General features: G+C 38.6%; 1 protein-coding gene across 3 annotated transcripts in view; it reads left to right on the top strand.

Moving 5' to 3' along the window:
- Vps8 (VPS8 subunit of CORVET complex) overlaps window positions 1-24469 on the top strand; it is a 193082-nt gene that overhangs the window by 60111 nt on the left and 108502 nt on the right. For all 3 annotated transcript variants that reach the window (XM_063261176.1, XM_063261177.1, XM_063261174.1), the window contains exons 21-24: window positions 6206-6252; window positions 11922-12144; window positions 15223-15312; window positions 18986-19037. In XM_063261176.1, coding sequence (XP_063117246.1) covers window positions 6206-6252; window positions 11922-12144; window positions 15223-15312; window positions 18986-19037 — 412 coding nt within the window. The remainder of the gene's footprint in view (window positions 1-6205; window positions 6253-11921; window positions 12145-15222; window positions 15313-18985; window positions 19038-24469) is intronic.

The following is a 24469-nucleotide window of genomic DNA, read 5'->3' on the forward strand; positions in this document are numbered from 1 at the left end:
GAATTTAGAACAGTTGTAATACTTGGTTGTTTCATTGAAGGCAAAAGTAACCTGCCTACTGTATGGAATTTACCTACTGCTGTAGAGGTGAAGCTAGGAAAAGTGGGTAGAAATTAGGAGAGAGTGCCGTTCAGCTTAAAATGACCTGATGATGTAACAGCTCTTGGACTTAGGACCTCCTGTTATTGAATGTGTTCAAATAAAGGGAGGCCGTCTGCTGATGGGTGTGATTTAAAGACTTTCTTTGCTGAGTGAGACAATCTGAGATTGTATGTCAGTATCAAGAAACTATTACAGTACACAGGTGGCCTCCGATTCAGTTAGCTGAAATTTCTATTAGGGGTGGTTTCCATCTGTCAGAAAACTGAGAATCTGTGTTTTGCCAGCAGGTGGCAGTCACGCCTGCTGCCTCAATTTTAATCTTTAGGTGAGGTTCACCTTCCCTTAGGGGCAAAATACGTAATGCTGTTCACATCCACCTTTCTCCAAATGTTGATCAATATTTTATCCTGTTTAATGGCAGAAAATTTTGTGATGTTTTGGGTTCTATTTGAGGAAAGATTTGAACCTGTTATTGTATAACTGATAGAATCACAGGAGTTCAAAGTTCTGTCTCACACATCTCACTGATTCTTCTGCTTTTGCGTCACTGCATTTATGTATGTCTAGGTCAAGGTTCTCCACCTTAAAGTCAGATGCAGCAAACAGATCCTGTCTTCTCCTAACTCTGTCCCTGATGTCTGATGTTTCTTGTTTCGAATAGCTGCAGGGATATTTTAGAGCCAAATAGCTACAGGGATGTCTCCATTTCTGCCCTGTCTGTAAATTCTGCAGACCCTTTCATTCCTAAATCTTACTGATCCTCAGTAGCCTTCCACAAACTAACATCTTTTTTTTTTTTAGTTGCTGTGAATTGAACGCAGGACCTGCACACTGAGTTACATCCCCAGCTTCCCCCTAGCATCACAGGCCTGTGGCAGCTTTCCAGCTCATTACTGACTGCTTGGAACAGCTTGTCTGTTTGGCAGGGCTGGTGTCATACTTTCCAGTATTTTCTCTTATCCCTCTGGCTACTTGTTTGCTTTCTGTCTTCTTTTTTCTCTTCTTCTTAACCAATAAGCATTCAAATTCTTTAAAGTGTTCTTATGTTCTATTTTTGTATCATTTCCCAAGATTCCTGGGTACCATTTGCTTCAAAATTGGTTGAAGATATTATTAAAAATACTTTTTCTTGAGTTATTTCCCTGAAATAACTACTGAATCAAACTCTGAGATTGATAGCCAAGATTTGTATCCAGCCCCCCAAATGACTTCTAAGCACATTAAAGTTTAAGAATCATTACTTTACATTCTCTCTGTTAGTGATGGCTGAGCAGTATCTCCTGCCAGGGTGATTTTTCTGAGTTTTGGAGGTCTGTAGTTAGTTGCCCATTTATACTGTTTGGATGTTTTATAGGTGCTAAAAACTCAGGAATGTTTCCTTCACAGATCATTCCTCTTTCAGTGAATGACTGCATCAATACCTAAAGCACGTTGGGGGACTCTTGTCTTTCACTTATTCCATTTTGTTCACGTCTGCTCCTAGACTCTTCCTCCAACCATTTACATCCTGCCTTGAATTTTGCTGCTGTCCTAGCCCATGTAACACCGTCTCTCTTGGTGCATTACAGTTGCCCCCTAGTTGATTTTCCTGTAGATGTTCTTCCTGAATATACTTAAAAGCTGACTTTAATTATTTATCTGTATGTTACAGTAAGTGAACACATGCAGAGGTTGACTTCCCCAATATCATAGATTCAGGCCGTCTATCTTAGGATCTCAGTTGACTTTGTACAAACTAAACTATGTTTCTTTCCTCAATATTCTTTAATAACCTTGGATAATCACCCTATTCTTTGGTAATATCAGAGTTGTTAGTCACTTTGAAATACAGAGGACAAAGTAATTATTAGGTTTTGGAAGACAATTAAATACATTCAAAAGTGAAAATATACTTGAATTAATTTCAGGATAACCATGGTAAACATGATTCATTTGAACTGATTCATTTGATTTATGGTGTTCTCAAACTCAGAAGCTGGTCACTTAATGATGGAAGCAGTATTTTAGGTTATTTTCTTATACTGTATCCATATATATTTATTTATGAAACAGGGTTGAGATACAAATAAATATAAGGCATGTTAATGTGAATCAAGCTAAAAGGATTTCAAAGATAATATCTTAGAAGATCTTAAAGAAGTTTTTTATTAATTTTTATTAGGCTCTCCTTTGGGCTACATTTAATGCTTGCCTGAGAGTTGATCGTTTAGGGCCATTATAATAACAGCTGCAGGCATATGTTGTTGTATTAAAAGGACATGTGGAGAGTGACTGAAAAACCAAACACACTGAAGTGTTAGACGTTTCCCTTGTGTGACTCTTGCTTCTCCTGAATGGCTGGAGGTGAGGGAAATAGGAGAGAGAGCGAGCACCGCCTGCCTCTGACAGCTCATGGAAGTCTGTAAAATCAAGTTTTTATCACCTGAATGCCTGTTTCAAATATAAATTGAGAGAATTAATGCCGTTGCTCTGCAAAGCAAAGGAATCTGCAGCATCTGTTGCCCCATTTCTTTTCAGATCATCCCTATGAGATAGGGAAGCCAGAGGTTACAGCTTCACACGGCAGATGTCTCGTAGTCCCAGTGCAGGGAAGCAGGCTGCTCCTCACTCAGTAACAGGCTGAAATGTGGATTTTCTGTGACTTCAGCTTTTTACTTGCATATCCACACTGCCTTCTTTATTAAGTCTTAAATACACACAAATGTCTAACAAGAGAAGCAGCTTACTGGCCAGTTACGGATTCTGAATTAAAACAGAGATTAAAGAAATAGTTCCCCTTCTTAGGTTTGGAGGTCAAAAGCTCAACCCTTTCTTACTATAATTTTCCCAGTCATTTCATGGTTGCTCAAGCACTTTTTTGATAAGGGTTCATGAGAACAGTATTCCTTGAGTTATTATGTCTTCAAATTGTTGGTCTCCAACCTTTCTATTGAAAAATACTTTGACTTTCATTAAGGATCTTGGGAGTATTTCTCCATCGTCTTCTGGCATTGAGTATCACTGTGGGGAAATCAGAGGCTGGCCTCGGCATTTTTCCTCTCTCAAATCACAAATCGTGTTTTCCTGGCTCTTTCTTTTTGGAATGTAGCAAATTTATAGCATTGAGTCTCAGTGTAAGCATTTTATGTCATTTTCTCCTTTGTATTTCTTCATGCAGTATATATTGAACTGTTCGTCATTTCCTCGTTTTAATTTTCTTGTTTAGGGACTCCAGTTATGCATACACTGGCATTTCCCCTCTTGCTTTCTCCAAATCCTCTGCTTCGCCACCTCCTTCCTTTCCTCGTTCCCTTTCCTTTCTCTCTGCTCCCCACCCCAGTACTTTGCTCAGTACTAAATTCTCTGCAGGCTGGGTCCTACCCACCACTGTATTTACTGTCTAATTAAATAGTTAAAACATCTTTTTACTTAAGATACCAGCGGTATCCCAATTGCTGAATCCAGTAAACATTTTTCAGATTTCATTCATTCTCAGCACTGTTTTTAAAGTGATGACCATTTTTTTTCTTTGAAAATTCTTTATATCCCATCAAAAGATGTGAATGTGTGTTCCTCTTATTTTAAAACCTCCATGGCTGTCTGAACTGGAACTGGATTTTGCTTCTATCCTCTGACCATCTCATAATCAGGCCTCTCCAGAATTTAGGCCATTATTGACTGCTCACTCTTTTCTTTTTTTTCTCTTCTCTTCTCTTCTTTTCTCTTCTCTTCTCTTCTCTTCTCTTCTCTTTTTTTCTTTCTTTCTTTCTTTCTTTCTTTCTTTCTTTCTTTCTTTCTTTCTTTCATCCTTGGACAGTTTTACTCTAATGCATCGTTTTCTGTGCTAAGTTAGAAATCTGTGTGTTTAAGCCAGATACTTCAAATTACCACAGGTTTAAGCCAGATTTAACCACAGGTTTAAACTTCAAATTACTACAGGTTTGAGTGTATCCCTGGTTCCCAAGTCTCAAGTATAACATGTCCCAAAATAAAAAAAACTTTTGAATGTTGGTGTAGCACCACAAGTGGAAAATTCTATGTATGACTTCACATACTGTGTTGCAGACAGAATGCAAGTACACTCAAAATCCTGTAAAAAAGCACCTTCAGGTGGCGTGTGAGGTGTATGTGAAGCATGAAGGAACCTTGTGTTTAGGTGTGGGTGCCATCCCTGTCATCAGTTAGTCCCTGCTTCTTTCTTTGCCGATGGTGACAGCCTTCTGTCTTTGCTCTTGCTTTTTCAGACCCGTGAACTCACCACAGTGAGCTGAACAAATGTATAAACTGATGTTTGCTCTCCATGGAACCTTGTGGTCTATCTACATGATATAGACACTTCATTTCTTAGCTATATCTTTCATAATATTAAATATGGTTTCTAACAGTTAACCATATTATTTGGTGCTTTGGAGAGCTCTGCTGCTGTGTGTGTTGTTCCTGATTGCATTCATTGTGGTTTATCATTTCAAATTTTGCATTTTGTGCACATCTTCAATACTCAGAAATATCGGTAGTACTTAATTTTGTCTGATTTCAGGACTGTCTCAAAGGAGTTTTTGAATTTGTCAGGAGTATTCGTTATAGGGTCACCTTTATGGATAATTTTTTGGCTAGACTGTTCCCGTACTAAGGTGATAGTGTTGAGTTTAAATCCTGCATCCAGCTAGGGGAGGGTCTTGATAGAGACAGTCTGCCTGCCACAGACAACCCTGCCGGTGCTCTTCCCGTGCTGGGGGAACTGCAGCTGCAGCTTTTCAAGGCCCCCAGTCTGCTTCAGCTCCCTGTGTCATGGGGGTTGGGGAGGCTTCAACGTCTTTCTGGCATTAAAACCCGAACTCTTCTGTAACTAGCAAACCTACAGGATAGTGTCAGTGACAACTTGGGGACTTACTGCTTTGGTTTTTTGGTCCTCTTTTTACTTTTAGACCCCGAGCGTTGTCCTTATTTTCAGGCGTTCAGCTATAGTTTAAAGGATGTTTAATAGATTTCCCTCGGCATTCCTCAGGGGTCCTCCTTCCCCTCCCCGTCACTTAGCCCGCTGTTCTCGTTCGGGGTGAGACTTCATACAGCCTTGAACCTTTTTAAGTCTATGATTTTGACTCCATATTTTGAAATCTAAGTACAGTTATAAATCTAGTCAGGAGTAATGTTGGTGATAAGGGAGCATGGGCCCTGGATAGCTCTTATAATCCTTTCAGGATCGCAGGCCTTCTTCACATTTCTCTGTCAGATAAGAGGGGACCTTAGTTTGACCTTTTTTCTAGTAGATATTAGCATGCAATATCATCTCCCCCTCCCTCCCCATTTCTCTGCTCTCCTTCTACTAGGATTTTTTTTTTTTTTGGCCTAGAATCTAGGCTTTTTAGGATTTTTAAAAGGAAACTAATCCCCTATAACCAGCAGAAAATGAAACATGTACTACTATTGAAACCTGATGCTTGACAGCAGTTATAATAAACTGCCTTTTCTTTCTCAAAGTATTTCCTTTGAAAAAGGCCAAAATTATAGGTTTCCATTTACATTATATGAGTCCATGCATAATGAGTTTAAAGTAATCAAAATATTATGAAACTAAGAAGTTAAATCAACCTGAAGATAACTGGTTTGGAGAATTGTGGCAATCTTAGTCACCTGAGCCACCAATAGGACCAACTATTTTCCATTACAATTTGCTATGTTTTCTTTTTTCTTTCTTTACAAAGTTTTTAGATAAATTCCATCTTTTTAGTGTTTGCTTTAATGTTGTAAACTCTATAATTTCATATACATATTTAGCAAAATTTACTCATTTTTTCCAATATGGGTACTGAAATTCAGTGAATATCTTGTTTACCCTTCTCTACTTTCCCCTCCCCTCCATCTCCTGCTTCTTCTGTTACAGAGCTGTGGTAAACACCTTACTGCATTACTTTTTTTCTTAAATATATTTAAGATAAATTAAGATAAATTTAAGATAAATTTCCAGAAATAGAACCACTGAATTTTTTAAGATTTGGCATGGTGCCACATAGTGGTCCCAAGTTTTATCATCTTAATAGGCTGCATCTTAATCAGACCTCATCTGTTATCAGTGGGCCTTAGATGGGGGCATGGGATTGATGCTGTCTTTATGCTTCCTCTGCAGGACACGGTGCCTGTCATCGTTGATTACTGCCTTCTACTGCAGAGAAAGTAAGTATGCATTGCCTGTCAAGTTCAATTATTTTGAACTCAGGTGGCATCTTCTTTATGCACAGTTCATTGCCACGAATGCTATAAATTTGCCTGGGTAGGTTTATTTTTAAGTTAGAAAAATTTCATTCTTTAACGTTTTTCAGTTCATTTATATAATTAACCTTTCTGAGAGGTATTTGTGGGTGTATCATTGATGTATGCATGTGGCATGCTAATGGGAGCAAAGAACAGAGTCAGCAGAAGAGCACCACCACTTAGGGATCTTAAAAGTCAAAAGGATGTGATTTGTGTACTGTATTTATTCTCTTTTTTCAAAGCATATGAACTCTCATTAAAACAGTAGTTCACAGCATCTAAAGGGCTCAATTCATTTTATTTAAAAGACATCAGTGTAAATAAACTCTGTTAGCCTTTGTTGATTTAGTAGTAGCTATATAAATTAAGGAACATGTGCTAATTCAACTTTTCACACAAAATAATAATTAGAACTTTAAGTCTCTGTCAGGATGGTAGTTATTTGCTGTGTCAGACCTTTGAATGAGTCGTAGTTAGTAACATTTCAGCTTACTTGGGACTGAAATTTATTCCAGCATTTTAAGTATCATGTTATATATGATTAATGAAATATATTGTGCTTATGGTAGGGATGTTGTTGAGAATGTTAGCTGGGCATGGTGGCTCATGCCTGTAATCCCAGCACTCAAGAGGCTGAGACAGGAGGATCGTTGCGAGTTCGAGGCCAGCCTGGGCTACAAAGTGAGCTCAAGGCCTGCCTGAACTGCATAGAGACCCTGTCTCAAAAAAAAAAAAAAAAAAAAAAAAAAAAAGGAGAGAATGTTACAGTGTATTTCTGTCTTTATAATAATAATATGTCTTTATAATAATAATACGGTGTATTGCCGTCTTTATAAGCACCTATGGGAGAAGTTTTTTGTATGTAACAAGGCCAGAAATACCACTGCAGCTTGGAGCAGCCAGCTAACTCTGAGTTGATGGGCAGTGTACCCAGTAACCTAATCATAGCCTCTTAGAAGGCAAGGCCTTGATAACCCATCTTTCCTTAACCGGGTGTTTTCTTTATCTCACTTTTCACTATCACTTTATTGTTATCTTGTTTTTAAAAAACATCATTAATAGTTTATGTATCAATTTTATATATATTTTGTTTCATTTAATCCTTACAATTAAGAGAGGAAATGTCCTCATTTACAGATAAGGAAATCGAGATAAAGAAATGTCCCTAATACTAAGTACTGCATTCCACTCAAATCTGCAGTCAACTCAGATCTCTAAATTGAGATAATTATAATATGATGAAATGAGGGACCTGAAAGACTAAATTTTATTCAGAATAAGAAGATATATTCTACTCTGAATAAAATTGATTACTTCTACCTAGCGTGATACCTGCCATAAAGTAGCTATTCATGACTTGATGGCTGAATTAATTAAATACTGCTGGTCCATACAGTGATTTGTGGTCATTTTGTCGAACATTTGAGTGCTCTTACAATGGCATAAACTCAAAATGGCCCTAACAGTTGTAAAATGAAGGATAATATAGGGTAAAGGAAAAAATTAGGTTTTTTCTTTCAGAAGTATTTTGTGTTATTCTCAACAATGTTCTAGATATAAGCCTTTGTTCTTGATTTGAAGAAGCAAATATTCTTCAGCTTGACTTAACCTACTGACTGCTGAGAGTGCATCCATTTCTACATTAAATCATAGCTCTTACTACAGAAAGTGACCTCTTACCTGGATTTTCACCAAATTAGAATGTTTGTTTGAATCAACTTCTTTCTTTTAAATTTTTCCTGACTCTTTGAGACTTGTTTTCTTCTGGGATGGGCCAGAAACAAATGGAATATTTGTTATTGGAGATCTGAGAGAGAAATGCCAGCAGGCATAATGTATTTCTGACCTCCTAGGGAAGCGGGACCTCGAAGGTGCTTCGTCCAGCTTGTCTGGTCCTTTTCATAGACTGACCGCAGTTTGAAACTTGAATTTTGAGCATGATTTTTTAAAAGTCCACCGAACTTGTATATGTGTGTGCATACTTCTGTGGGGTGTGGATGCTTCAGTACTGCGAGGTGGACCCTTCACGCCGAGCGGCTCCCAGCCTTCCCCATTTTAAATTTTTACCCTGAGACAGGGTCTCACTAGTCACTGCATTGCCCATGCTGAGCTCAGACTGTTAAGCCTCTTCCCTTAGCCACTCAGGGTGCTGGGGTTACAGCTGTATACCATTGTACCCAATTTGTTTTCACTTTTATGAGTAAAAGCCCAGCCCAAATTCACTTTGAATTGTTTAAACCTCACTTACATTTAGTGGGATTCACTTGATTCTGGCTGTATATTTAATAGAGACTGGCAAGTGTTCTGATCGGCACAGCCCCAGTTTCCTTTAAACAGTCTCTGAATCTGTAATTACCTCATAATTAAAGCTACTCTTCACCTTTTAATAATTATAAACATGCTAATACACAAAGTGAATTTAACCATTTTTCTCTATTTGAACCTTAAATGATAAACTCAATAAACTCCAGAAATTATATTTACTGAATTAGTTAAAGGAAGTTTGCAGAAAGCTGTTCAATGGCTTTCTATTACTCATGATGGCTTTTCTGTTATACTAGCTAGAGGAGGCTAAACTTCAAATGGTAGGCAGTAAGAATGAAACCAGCAATTCTGAGAAATAAAGGCAGGGCCAGGGATTTAGCTCAATAGCATAAGCGCCTGCCTGGCAAGGACAAGGTTGTGAGTTTGATCCCCGATTCCAAGAAAAAAGAAACAAAGTCAACACCTAGAGAATAATGCCTAAATACAGAAAATTATGAGAGCGAAAAACTATTTCTGTATCTAATTTACTCTCTCCCCTTTCTTTTGCTACCCTAGTAAACACCCTCCAGGAATGATAAGACCATGTCTTAGATGATTCATTTTTATTTTGAGGTAGAGATGTAGGTTGGAGTTACTGAGTTTTATTTTTTCTTATTTCTGTATTATAACTTCTAATTGGTTAAGAAGAAAATGTGTAGTCTTCTCATTAATCCTATCAACATTACACCATGCTTTTTGTCACAGGAGTGCCTTTTCTGTCAACTTTTATACTGTATTTACTGAATTTTTAACTTTAATTCTCTTAAGACTTTTTGTCCTGAACTGAACTATATAATTATCTTTCTTAGCATGTCGTTCTTAATAGTACATTACACAGTACAAAGGCGAGCCAATATGACATTTTCTGTGAGTTTATTAGTGTTACTTTTGTTACTCTGACTTTTTCTTAGCATAAAACTTCATTAATCTCAGGGTGTTTTTGCTTGGATAGTAATTGGTAATTATAAATAATGTGATGAACTATTGATTAAAATGAAACTAATATGAAAAATGTTGTGATAAATGTGAAGCCAAGGGGAAAATGATGGAAAAATTACATTTGAGAAAATAATAAATATGGATTTTACCCCAGGATATTGCAAATGCTGTTTACTGAAAGGTGGCGTGTGATTCTAGTTTAGTTACAGCCAGACTACTTCCCATTTGTCCCAACATTTAGAGGGGACAAAGCCTGTCCCATTCCTTTCAAGAGCTTCCTTGATCTTGTGGAACTTGTCATGTGGATAAGCCATCTGCCATTTTCCACAGTTGACTTGATACAAATGAAGTATATTTAGATAAAATAAATCAGTGATCTTAACTGATAAATAGAATTTAACATAGTTTTTATATTAAAAAGCAGAAAGATCGAATAAATGACTGATAGAAGACAGTATAATTTATAAATGAATACAGTGGGAAATACTCCATTTTACTTCTTATCAAAGATTTAAAAATCATAATACTATTTAGTTTATACTTATTAAATTGGGAGGGGAAAAAAACTCAAAACTTTCCGAAATGGGAAAGATTATGCATGTAGATGTGTTCATTGTGATATCACTCAAAATAGCAGAATTACGTGATAGGTCCAGCACAGGAGTAGTTCAGCAAATCCTGATGTCTCATCCTATTGAAGCATTATGAGTGAGACAGGGTAGTAATTTTTGCTGCAGAGAGAGGGAAACTCTTATACTCTCTTGGAAGGAATATAAATTAGCACGGCCAAAATGGAAAACAGTGTAAGTACTCAAAATTTAGAACTAGAACTACTGTCTGATCCATCAGTTCCACTATCCGGTCTGCGTCCAAAGGAAAGGAAATCTGTGTTGAAAAGATAGGTGTTTTCCACATTTAGTGCAGCGCTGTTCACCATACTAAGACAGAGTCTGCTTCATGCATCAGCAGATGACTGGATAAAGGAAACGAGTCTCACACACACACACACACACACACACACACACACACGCCACTGTGTAGCCATAAAAAGAGTAAAGAGTAAAGTTCTGGGGCTGGGGATTTAGCGCAGTGGCTCAAACATTTGTCTGTTAGGTCCAAGGTCATGAGTTTGATCCCCAGTACAAAAAAAAAAAAAAAAAAAAAAAAAAAAAGAGTAAAATTGTGTCAGTTTGTGGCAACATGGAGGAGCCTGGAAAGCTAGGTGAAATATCAGTCACAAAAAAGTGCTGTGCATTTTCTCTTCTATGTGGAAGCTAAGAAAAAATTGATCTTAGAAGTAGAGAGAGAAGTGTAGTGCTTACCAGGAGCTTGGAAGGGTGGGCGGAGAAGGGGAGTGCACAGGGGTTGGTTACAAGTGTAACTGGGTTGGAAGAATAACTTCTAATGTTGCAGAGTTTTTAGTAGAACAACTGAGTTTGACCGCTGATTGTATACTGTGTTTCGAAATAGCTAGTAGTGAGGAAACAAAGAAATGATTGATGTGTGAGGCAATTGATATGCTAATTACTGTGACCTGACCCTTACAACCGTGTGCCTGTGTGTACCACATAAATAAAATGAAAGGTATATTTTTTAATTGCAAACTTGCAAATAATAAGAGTGCCAACTTAGAATAAGTTTATCATATAATGCTGCCTGAAAACACAATTCAGAATATTTATGCTGAGTATAACCAAAACCACTTATGGACTGTTTATGGAAGAAATAGGAAGTAAGGCACTTAAACTAATTTTTAAAACAATTGTTTCTACAATAAAATTATTTCTAGTTATATATATTAAAAATTAAAATGTTTCTTCCTTCTCCTGTCAATAGTCACTGCCCAATACCTTGGGGAAGCAGGTTAGTTAGAGTGAGATAAAGAAGCTGACTGCAGGTACTAGGGATACAGTATGTGGATCCGAAGGAGGAGGACAGGGTAAATAAGAAATCATCCTTTTTCCCTGGCTTCATCTTGTTTGCCCTCCTCACCTGCTCTCCCATCAGTAATACTGCTGGTAAAAAGAAGCAGAGTGCTGGATTAAACTGAGCTCAGGATTTAGGCCAGAGGCTAGGATCAGAGCCTCTCTGTAAGCTCACTATGTGTCTTTCAGCAAGCAATCTAACCTCTCTTACTTCTCTTATTTATAAAAGAAATATTGAGAAGGTTGAGATGCTTTGCCTGTAAAAAGGGTTTTACAGTAGAAAGCCCTATGGATATATTGTTACTGTTTTTAATAAATTCATGCAGAAGTTGAAATAGGGAAAAAATGAGACCTACTTAACCAACTGAATTTAATACATTTTTAGAATGTTCCTAAAATTACTTTTTTCTCTTTCTGTTACAGGGATCTTTTATTTAGCCAAATGTATGATAAATTAAGTGAGAATTCAGTAGCCAAAGGAGTGTTTTTGGAGTGCCTTGAACCATATATTTTAAGTGATAAATTGTTGGGGATCACACCCCAAGTAATGAAAGACTTGATTGTTCATTTCCAAGATAAAAAGCTGATGGAAAATGTGGAAGCCCTCATTGTCCATATGGATATCACCAGCCTAGATATTCAGCAGGTAAGTTTCTAGATGGTCTACTAATGTATAGGATAAACATTCTGCCTTTATCGACTATCTACCTGTGTGATCAGACCTCACGCTGCCTCCTGGATAGTCTGGTTATTTACTGAGCACTTTTGGTAAGATGTCTTGGGAACTTGTATTTGTCAGTGTATTTCTTAGTACTATACATAAGTGAATGCTAGCATAAATAATAAATGCCTGCAAGCCAGGGATCATGTCTTTTCTCTCTTTGGCATTCTCCATTCTACAGAGCTTTCAGTATAGAGTTTATATTTATTAATTGCTTAATCAATGCTTGATGGATACCTTATCAATTTGTTCTCTAACAGCATTTTTATCTTACAGGTAAATTTCAAAAATGATTGCTTTCACATGAATAAAAGAATATTTTTGCCTTCAAAAAATGACACCATTTTTAAAAGAGCCAGAGTCGAGTTTTGAAATGCAGAAATCAAGGGAGAGGCAAATTACAGCACAGTATTTCTTAACATAAACATCCAGCCAGTATTTTGTAATATACCTCCAGTGTATCTGAGGTTCCCACAGTAAATTTTCAGTTCTTAATTAAGGGTTGGCATCTATTCTGGCTTAAGATGTTTTGTTATTTGTTTACTTAATTCCATGTTAGTCCTAATGATGAGCATGTTACTGCTGCAATTCAGTATAGATGACTGACAGAAATATAGACCAGAAGTTTTTTTTGAAGTGTGCAGAATCACATAAAATGGGGTCTTGGAAAAAATGGTTACTGTCATCTTTCTGGACGTTCTTGAATGCCTATGAATTTACAAAGTAAAGCCAGATCTTTTTTTTTTTTTTTTAATGCATGCCTATTATATGGATAATTTGGCATAGTCTTTGCTCTCTGACAATAGTCCAATAGTTTGAAAGCATGTTACCAGTCTATCTTTATATACCTTTCATATATAGGAGAAATTTTCTTCTGCTTTCCCCCAATGCCATGTAATATGCTGTAGTCTTTTTCTTGTTAAGTCAACAATTAAAAACTTTGCCCCTCACTCTCTTACCTGTCTACATCTAGCCATCTTCTTCCCTCAGGTGGCGCCCTAGCTCACTCCTCTTAGAGCCAGATTTCTTAAAAACAGTGACCAGGATGCTATTTCCATTTTTTCCCCACACCCTGATAACTTTTTAGCTTCACTTTCATTAGAGTCAGCAACAAACTCTTTACTACATCGAACACTGTTTTTCAGTCCTCATTTTGCTTACACCTTCCACAGTGTTTGTTCCTTAAGTTTGGAAGGGTTTTTTTTTTTTTTTTTGTACCGGGGCTCGCACTCACGACCGTGCGCTTACACGGCAGGCGCTTATGCCACTGAGCTAAATCCCCAGCCCCTCTGGAAGTATTTGAATATCAGATTAAGGATGCTGCAGCTGCAGCAGGGGAACAAGGCTTGCCCTCGCATAAACCGTACATTTTAGCCAGAAAATTTGATAGTAAACAGATAAGTACTAAACAAACCAGAAAATATCCCTCCAGGAAAGTTTTGTATTAAAAATCAAACAACAGTGTGATGGAGAAAGAATGGGAAGCTACTTTAGTTTGGCTCAGTATAGAAAGCCTTTCCAAGGGGCTAACATGGACTCTGAGTGATGAGAAGGAATCAGCAATGTGGAGATCTTGGAAGAGAGGTTATTAAAGCAGCAGCAGCGCGAGGCAGGGAGGGGTCTGCACTGAGTGCTGACGTGGGAGAAGAAAGGCAGGCCCATCTGGAGCTTGGTGAGCGGGAACTAGACCTTGCTGGCAAGGTCCACGGTTCTATTTTATTCCAAGTACAATTAAATCATTAGAATGTAAGCGGGGCCACTCAGTGCCAGAGATAACAATGAGAAAGAGAGAGCTGGCCTGACTTTGGATGTTTTGGGGGTAAAATTGATTTGCTGATGAATTGGATAGGAGGATGTTGGGAGTGTGGAATGAGAGAATTTAGAGATGATTTGTAGTGTATATTTGGCTTTAAGAGGATAGGAATACTGAGGCAGTTATGAATCTGAGAAACAAAATCAGGATTCTGCTTTGCCATTTTATGGAGATAGTTGTTTCACACCCAGGCAAAGGTATCCCAGAAGTGGCCGGAGGGGTCAGAGGAGGGAGGTGGGGCTGAAGCTGCAGTGGGTTAGTCATTAGTGAAGAGATGTCTGTTGATGGCACTGGCTGAGGGGGTGACATGGAGAGAGAAGAGAAGGTTCCAGCATGAGGCTTCCTCTAGGAAAGATTGTCACTGGACACCTCGCTTCCATTTTTCTGCTTATTGCTCTGGCCACTCCCTACCATTCGCCATGCCAGCCTCTACTCATCTGGAGCCCTCTGGTCATGTGATGGTATCATGCTGCTGTCACAGGAGCAGAATACATGAGTACCTCATCCTGCAAAAGCGAGCTATTCCTTTACTTAGATATCTTGTCAAATTGATTCCCCGCCATCCTCCTTCCACCGTAGGTGCCTCATGCTCACTGCCTTCGGTCTGCAGACCCCCTGCATTCCACTTCTGCTTCTGGCTCATTTGCATGCATCCTTTAGGCCTGGCTTAATGTTCTCATGGGGATGCCTGATCTTAGACCAGGTTAGGTTTCTCTATAATGCATATCACATTTGTAAATAATGCAGTATGTATGGAGTTGATTGTCTTCCCCAAATCTTAAGTCACCATTTTGTGCCTGTCCTTTCTTGTGGTGGGCATCCCTGGTGACATAAGTTCCATAAAGGTGTAGACTAGGGATGGATTTGTCCATTGCTTTGTCCCTGGTGCCTATAAGATGATCTGATTGTAGTTGTTTTGTAAATATCTGTGTAATATTGAAAAGAGAAAGAGAAGAAACAAAATTAGACTTGGAGCGTTTTAGAAATAGTTGTTATACTATTAAAGTAAATATTTAATCTGTGATAACTCTTGCCCAGGTAGTGTTTGAGTAGTTCAATTTCAATTACTAGAAAAGGAAGAAGAAAAATTAGGGAAGACAATTCAAGATCTCCGTTCTTAAAGCTTTGAGGAAAATAATCGGTGAGACTTAATTGAATTGTATGGACCAAGTGATTTTTCCTTTTTACAGATAGTTCTCATGTGTTGGGAAAATCGACTGTATGATGCTATGATTTATGTCTACAACAGAGGCATGAATGAATTTATTAGTCCAATGGAGGTAAGGATACTTCCTAACTTAAAACATACGTTTAATATTGCCCATTAAATATTTTCGCTTACTCTCGATTTACTTTGAATAGTTTGTTTTCATCCAATCATTTCAAAATTTCTTGATTTGTTAGACTTATACCCATTTAAAAAATTTTTATTAGTACATGTTTACAGTACATAATGACTGCATTCACTGTGGGGAGTTGGTAGATTTACATAACACATCTTAATTCTTTTTATGTTCTCTTTCTCTCTCTTCCCCTTTCTCTCACTCTTCCTTATATAGACTTGTACTGATTTTGGCTTGGGACTTATAAGTAGTAGTTTTTTGTTTTTGTTTTTTGGTGCTGGAAATTAAACTCAGGGTTTTACACATGCGAAGCATCTGCTAACCACTGAGCTGCACCCTCCGCCCCAGGAGCCTTTACCGCCATCATTTTCTGCTATCGCTTTCTTACTGCCCAAGTAGGTGTTTAAATCCCAGAGAACAATAGGTAAAACTTAAAATAATGCTTGCTTTTAGACTTTTTTCTTTGCCTATGAATTCTTTATAACATAGTAACTTTTTCAAAAGATATGACATTTATTTTATATGATTATTATATGTGATAAATGTGCTGGGTAATGCTGCTTTGCATGTATGTTCTCCTGAGAGAAAGTCATGAAAATTACAGGTCATTACTTGTTAATTGCTAATGTGCTGCTTTTCCAAATTTGAAATTTTATAGCATTTTTTATAATTTTTCCTTACCTAGAAAATCCAAAAAGCATTTAAGCTTTTATTTTATCCATTTGCTCTTTGCTTTAAATTGAGGACAGAATTATGGATAATAGGGCTGCAAATACAGGTAAAGCAGTGCCCAGCCCACTGCTTTAGTATAGTGATAAATGGACCTCAAAAGAGCCAGGCGTCCACTGAAGGCGGCCAGTCAACTCTTCTGCAAATTTAATGCCATTCAAAACTGTCTTCAGTATTTTTAAATTAGTAGTCATTCTCTCAAATTTCAGTCTTCTTTAAGAACGTTAGTTAGGGTGAATATCTCTAACTCACGCACCTCTTTTCTTGTGAGGGTCTGAAGTTAGTGTCACATCCTTTTCCCCTGGCTTTGATCCTGTGACAAGCATTACTTCCCTTAACACCTTTCAGCTGCCTCTTCAGTAAAGTCCAGTTCTTCCCCACATACAAAAATGTTCTCTGTGCCATAATACTAGACCACAATTAGGAAAATTTTCCTCAAAGCAGATTCTAATTTGATGTGTTATAGATTAACAAATATCCAGCAATCAGCTGAATTTCGTGTTGCTTTTGAAATTTGTGTGTGTGTGTGGTTATTTTATTCCTCACTGTTATAACTTGAGCCCCGGTATAAAATCCAAGGAGGCAAGAGACCGAAAATTTAGTGGCAAAGGCTTTATTTCCAGGCCTGGCGACCAGTCTCCGGGAGCCAATTTGGAGACCCTCCCCTAGAAGCTGAAGGGAGGACTTTAAAAAGGGGCTGGAGGAAAGGGCGGGGGGGAGAGAAACAAAGAAACCTGTAGAGCCATCAAACTTGTTGACCCGAGTCTGGAAACTGTATTGCTGTCCACTTAGCTCTGACAATCTAGGGAGTTTCTGGTGTTTTTTAAAAATTATTTCCATCCTGCAGACTGACATTATCTCAGAGTGGCACGTCTGCAGCAATATTTGGAGAAGAAAGTGGACAGTTAATTATCTCAGGACAGCTTGTCTTCGCTAGTGAGTGCGAAGGGGTCACAAGTTATGAGACGCTGGAACTTAAGTTTTACGAAGACCTGATATCTAACTCATTTGATACATACAGAACAAAAGGAAAGCACCGATTGGGGTTTGGGCCATAGTATTACCCGGTAATTTGTTTAAGCTAAGCAGTTCTTAAAATTGGGGCAGGCTCATTTTACAACAGATCATCACCGGGTCAGGGGGAGGTCACCAGAAACCCAAATTCTTTATGGCCTAGATAGATAGGTGAGGGGAGAGGGAGGCAATAAGGCGCCATACAGAACAGAAAACGGCGGTAATGTGTCAAGGTCAGGGTAAAGGGTTAAACTCACACGCAAATCTCTCTGCACACAAGCAGGTTACTTTAAACAAATGTAAATTAATTGCCATTCTAGTTTTCCTTAGCTCTTTAGCGGAGAATAGAGGCTCCTAGCAGTGATAACAACCCTTGTTAGCTTGTTTTAACACAGCTTCTGTAGTTTGTAGAGAGCAACAATGGTTAACATATCAATTAGGTGAGATTCTTGCAATTCTTTACAGAGGAGAGTGTTGCTCAACAGATCAATTAGGTCCCTTAACATATCAGTTAGGGAAAAAGGATAAAACAAACACATTTAGTAAGCCCCTATACAGGTTTGCTATAATACACATATAACAAAGCTATTTTCTTAGGGTACAACACTCACAGTCTGGTGTGCATTTATACTTGCATGTCTCAGACGGAACTTCGGGCTGTTGAGATTGCCTTGTTCTGTGTTCAGAGTAGTTTTAAGTTTAATGGCTGTCATCAAGACCTTGGTATTGTTATTAAACAGTCATTTGGAGATTTCAGAAGTGGTAGGTTAGGTGTGTCCCGTGGATCCTCTTTTCCAGTTCTCTGCCTATAAGGAAGTTACTTTTCCTTGTTTAAAGTTAAGCTGTTTTGGTACTTACGGAGCTGTGCGTTAGGAGGAGCTACCCTAGGTTTCGGGGTTTAGAGTTTCCGAAGTAAATGAATGTCATCACATTGAGGTGACTGCTACAGTCTCTGAAATCTTTCCTTAGTTCAGTTTTGGCTGCTTTCTGCTGCCAACTTAAGTCCCGGTGGTGCAGGACAATAAGAAGTTGGGAGAGGGGAGGGACTTAATATACAGAATAATTGGAGAAAACACAAGGTTTGTCCACGTGTGTATGCGAACACTGTGTAATGAGCGTCACTGCTGACTAGCCCAAGTGAATTTGTGTATTAACAGTTCGGCAAACGAGAGGGAGAGGGCAGAATCAGGGCGTCAGTGTGAAAGTACAGGAAATTCTGTGGGTACTATTTTATTTGAGATGAGAATTGTTATGTTGCCCAGACTGCCCCCAAACTCCCAGGCTAAGGCAGACTTTCAAGTAGCTGAGACTGCAGGCATATGCCTAGTAGCTCTTTTGGCCTTTTTGATACTATTGGACAGCTGAATTGTACTTCATAGTGCTAAGGGCCACTATTCTCCCAAACAGGAAATGCCCAGGTGGGGTGGGGGGAAGCATTTATGGCAGGCATATTTTGGGGGACTTTTATGTTTAGATAATCTTTCTGTCTGTGGCTGCTAGTTATTAGGTGTTTTCAGTTTCAAGTAACCTTCTTTGATGACATAACCACTTTGGTGAGATGTTAATCCCTTTGTTTGCTTATTACTTTTTTAAAGAATAAGGCTCTTTCATGAATTTAAGATACCTTATATCAGAAATTATAAACTTTAGTGTAACTGTTTTTATTAAATGGTTTCTTACAGTGAAGAATCTGGCAGTGATTTTTTTCCTTAGTAATCCTGCTAAATAGTTCATGTACACAGTAAGTTTTTATATTTAACCTCAACTGCAAGTGTGACTAATTCCATCCCAGAAAGGTAATTAATAATGATTCCTGGTTATCTTTTAAAATGATGGTGATTGTTTTTTTCTGTTAATTTCAATGCAGAAACTTTTCAAGGTCATTGCTCCTCCTCTGAATGCAGGAAAAACGCTCACAGGTATTACTTTTCTAAGCCTTAATTTTTTCTCCATTTTGTATTACTTAAATGCTATAAAAGCCATCAATTAAATGTATGCAGTGTGGGCTTTAGTAATCATATATTTTCATATAACCATCACCACAATCAAACCATAAAAGGAACTATGTTTCTATTTTGAATTAGAAATGATTTCTAATTTCATTATTCTTTATTCAGAGAACTTTTTTGTGTGTGTTTCCTGTCTTTTTTAATTTATTGAGACTCCTTTTATGACTTAATGTATAGTCTCTTCTGGAGAATGTCTCATGTGCACCTGAGAATAATGTGTTGGATGTGTTCTGTTGTTTAGTGGAATGTTCTAAAGATGTCTCAGGATCTAGTTGATGTGGAGTTCAGGTCTTCTACTTTCTGTTTATCTTCTGCTAATTGCCATATCTATTGTTGAAAATGTGGTATTGAAGTCTTCAAATACTATTGTTGAGTTTTCTTCTACTTCAGTTCTGTCAGTTCTTGCTTAATATTTTATAGCAAGTATGTATTAAATATTTAACGCTTAAGTGAATGACAAATATGTTATCCAGCAGTCTTTGCACTTCTGAAAACAATGACAATATTCCTTATAAAAATTTTTATGGTCATAATAAAAACTGGCGACATTTTAAAGTTATTTTAATTCATATCAAAAGGTAGATTCGAGATTCATCCAGTTGCCACATAGCTGAAACAGAAATATTAATTACATTTTTATAACACTCTTCAAACATTCATGAGTGCATTCTACTACTTTAAGCTTTATGTAGAAGATTTTGATTTTATGGCAAACATTTTGTCCATGAAATTTTTTGATTATATATTGGAACGCTAAAAAGCATTTACACTTTAAAAAGTCGGAAAGGCAGAACATGAAAGACATTCTTCACCAGTGCTATTGGACAGGGTGCAGTGTAGGTTTTCTGGAGTGGAGATGGAGACCTCACCTCAGCCCACAGAATTAGGCTCGTTGATGACGCTCATCACAGAGAACATTTCAGGATGCGTCAGTGTGAGGCACAGGCGGGTTTATTAGGTGGTTAGGAGAAAGGGAGGGTGTGGAAAGAACCGGAGCTTGAGCAGCTCTCTGGGCACCCTCCGAGGAAGAGATTTGCACTGATCCCCTCACAGAAGACCATGTGTATGTTAGAGTGGGCCAGGGCCTGCTTGATCATAAGCTCAGTTCTGATTTCATAGCTCCGGAAAAATCCTTACAAACTGAGGGGCAGCTTGGTTCCCACGAGATGACTGTTCTTATTTGGGGTTGGGAAGGAACCGTCATGAGGGAATTGTTCCCTCTTGGGGAGATAGCTCAGAGGCTTTTCCTGAGTCCAGCGTGATTGTAGTTTCAGGATAATTTCTAGGTGTGCTCTGGGATTTGGAATTGGACATCAAAGCAGGCCACTGAATGTCCTTGTAAATCCTGAAAATTAGTTATTCTTTTGTTGATGTCATTAGTCTCAAAAGGCGATGAGAAGGAGTAGTAAAGTTAGGGCAAATAAATCTTGTGATGCAGACACTCTGTAAGTGATTAACATGTCTATGTGCGGAGCTGAGCAGTAATCTAACCCAAAGTTTTAAAGTAATCAAGGAGAAAAAAATCCAAAGCCGAGATACCAATCTTCAGCTGCTTTCAGTTATGCATTTGGCATTTGCAGGCCCAGCCTCTGAGTCAGTGATGGCACACGTGCCACAGCTGGGTGTTTGTGTCATAGGAAAAGGTTCGCCTGCCATCACTGCCTGGGATCCTTGTTATAAATCCTCTCTTAAATTTTGAGGATATTTGAGTTTGGCCACTCCACCTGTGTAAGTTTTCTGCCTAGGCAGTAAAGATGAGAAGGGGACAAGCTGAGTTTGAATTTCTGGAATGCCTGGTCGCAAGCCTGGGAATAAGTGTATGGAGGACAAGTAGGGCAAATCTTGGGTAATTTTAATATGCTTTAGAACTGCAGTTTCCTCAGTGCCTTTCTATCTACTTTGATTTCTTCTGTTCTGTGTCAACAGGAGGCTACTCTGCGTCCATTAGAAATATACCATGGACATGACCTGTTTCTACGTCACAAATATAGTTATTACTGGAGAATTGCTTTATACAATTGGTATTTTTAATTCTATTTCGCATTAAAAATGTGATCTTTATTTCATTCAGGAAGAGACATCTGTGCTTCTTCCAGTTCAACCTCATCTGTCTACTTCCATAGGTCTTTTGCATTATGTTTCACCTGTAACTTTGCAAAGTAGCCTTTTCCTATTTACAAACTGTTCAAGTTTTTTTTTGACTTGTAAGTTGTTTTCTTTAAAAAATTTCTAGGAACATTGGCTAGTTTAGGCATACTTAGTCTGTAACTCTTTGCTGCAGTTCCTCTAGTTATTTAATGAAGAAAAGTAGCAAAATCAGGACTTAATGTTCTTCACTTAGACCTGTTCACTTTCCTCTTCCTTGGCCAAGAGCCTTGCATGGTAATCTCCTACCTGTTCTGAGTAATTTTTTTAAGTTAACAAATTGGGGGTATGGACAATGGGTGATAGACATAGTCTATGAGTTCACATCTTTAATAAAATTCTCGGATTTAGCATGAACAGTGGTGATTCTGTCATTGGTACTCTTCCTCTTCTCAATTCATTCAGAATAATCAAGGGCTGATACCACTTTTCTGATTATTGTTTGCGGTGTCAGTCAGCTCTTCCATAAGGGTACCCTGTCCTCTAAGGTACACTGTCTGCAGTTCCTCCCGAAGTGCCATCCACAGTCCTGATTGTTATTTTCTCTGAAGGAGTTTAAGCATCAGTTTGAGCCATGACAGGAATCAGTGCAGCTGGTTTTGTGTAGGCACTCTTCCCACCCAGTAATTACCACTGCACCTGAGTCTTCAGGTCTGGGCTTCTGAGAGCATGGTGCCGGCTTCTGCTGTGCTCTGGTGAGGCTTCATCGCCAGCGTCTTCACCATGACAGAAGCACATGTCAGACAGATCACATGCTGAGGCATGAAGCTTGGGCCCAGTTCTTGCCTACTTTTACTTTGGAGCTTCAGTTTCTGGCAGGCTAATTTTGCCTTAGCCTTGTTTTCCTGCTTGGGCAGAGCCTCAGTGTAAGCCGTAGATTACAGGCCAGGACTGTTTCTGGTCTTCCATGGCTATATGCACGGCCCTGCACACAACATGTGCAAGTCTATCTGGAATTCAGGAATGCTGTGTATCAGAGCTTTGCAAAGTCCCCTGCAGACCCATTCTTTGATTTCTTCTCCTAAGGTTTTGGAGGGCTTTTTACTATTCTCAATTGCTGACATGTCTTAAGCAGCTCTTCATTAAACAGTAGCACTGTTTGTTCTTGCAAATGACCTGGTACAGTGCTGTTCCCCTGGAATGGCTCCTGAGTCAGGGCAGGGATGGCAGGGAGATTCTGGGTCCTCTTATTTTTCTCCACTGAGTATTTTGCTCTTTGTTTTGTCAGGTAATTTTCCTAAGAATGGACCTTTTTGTTGTTGTTAGTTTTGTTTTTGTTTTTGGTACTGAGGATCGAACTCATGACTTGGTACTTGCCAGGCAGATGCCTGTGCCTCTGAGCTCAGTCCCTGGCCCCAAGAATGGAGCTTTTAAGTGAGCTGCCAGCTGTATCCAATGACCATTGCTCCAAGAATGGAACAGTTTTTAGCTCTAAATCCATTCTTCCCCTCATGTGGATGCCAGGTTGCTGGTTTTCATGGTCTTGATGTTGAGAGACTTACGGGGTTTTTGTTGTGTTTTGTTCTGAGGCAAGGATTAACTTTGTAGTTCTGTCTGGTCCTGAACTCACTGTGTAGCCCAGGCTGCCTCAAACTCACAGCAATCTTCCTGCTGTGCACCACCACGTCCAGCTGAGGCTTCTGGATTTAAAAGCTGTCATGGAGCTGTGGGCAGCGAATGGTGGATAAACACTGCTCCAAAGCCCACTGCTCTGATGGAGAGTCAGGCATTTTCTGGAATACACACATTCCTCAGCTTATGGCAAATCTTTAGTTTTTCAAGAGTTTTGAAAAAGTTGGTTTTAACAGTTTTTGCCAGCATTTTCATTGCTTTCATGAAGGAACAGAGTTTTGGAGACTTAATTAACCCTTTTCAGGTCTGTCTTGCTAAGTTTTGTGTTTTGTTTTGTCTTGTTTGTGGTGCTAGAGTCCAAGCTCAGGCCCTTGCACATGCTAGGCAAACACTCCCCAGAGAGCTAAATCCCTAACCCTTGTTTTTGGTTGTTTTCGGCTCCCCCCTCCATGTTACATGATTTCTATTATCCTACCTTCAGATTCATGCACACTTTCCCCTTACATATCAACCCAGCTATTAAATCTAACCAGTGAATTTTTATTCTCAACAGTTATAATCTTTAGCCGGTAATTTTTTATTGATTCGATTTTTTTTTTTTTTTTTGGCTGGAACTCTTTATTTATCTGTTGAAATTTTCATGCGTTGAAATGTGTCTACTTCCTTGAGGATACTTGTTCTTTTAAAATCTTTAAATAGTTCTTTTAAAATCTTTATCTACTCTAAAATGTTGTTTATCCTAGGATTGGGCTCAATCAGTTTTCTTTCTTCTTATGAAGATATTTTGTTTCATTTTGTTGTTGTTGTTGTTGTTCATTTGCTGGGGAATTTTGTCACCAACTAGAATGGGTCCTTGCTCTAGTGATAACAGAAATTAAACTAGAGTGACAGTTTATGCATTTGTATGCGAAAGATTTAATTGAAAAGTGAGAGAGAAGATAGGTGCAGGACTCCAGCTTGATGGAGAGATTCACACTTGCCCATGAACCAGAAGGGACCAGCCTCATGGGGTCCTGCCCTGGGCTGGGGTCGAGCTGATTATTACCTCAGTCCTGGCTCCTCACAGCCTAGGATGATTCCGTTCCCATGAAATGACCATCTTTGTGGCAACTTCAGTCACAGGAGGCTGTGCTTTTCCAGTGACTGTTAGTTTAGGACAATGAAAACTTTTGTGTGTCCTGCAAAGGGGGAACAGTCCAGAGCCGAGTGCTGTAAAAGCTGGTAGTGAGATGTCCCTGTGATCTCGAAAGGTACTTTAGTTACTCTCATCTTGGAGTCCTTCATCTTGAAGGGAGACGAGATCAGCTAGGTCAGTTTAGGCTAATAAATTTAGTTCTGCCACCCTAGACAGGCCCTTCCTGAATAACTGACATGCCTACATGCAGAGCTGAGAAGTGTTTTGATCCAGAGTTTCACAAAGTGAAAATCAGGCTTTTTTCTTGTCTATTGGACATCGTTTTAGCAACAACTACTTTTAAGTCCCTCATTACCTCAGAAGAAAACACAAATTGTGTTTTTAATGAGTAAAAGATTAAAGATTAAGGAGTTTGTCGTAGGTCCCTAAAGAGCCTCTGACCATCGTCAGCTTTGAATTGTATTCTGGTGTTATGTGTTACGTTGTGGAA

This window comes from Cavia porcellus, unplaced genomic scaffold (genome assembly GCF_034190915.1).
Source record: "Cavia porcellus strain 051 isolate PalLab524CR breed Dunkin Hartley unplaced genomic scaffold, mCavPor4.1 scaffold_14, whole genome shotgun sequence".
Lineage (NCBI taxonomy): Eukaryota > Metazoa > Chordata > Mammalia > Rodentia > Caviidae > Cavia > Cavia porcellus.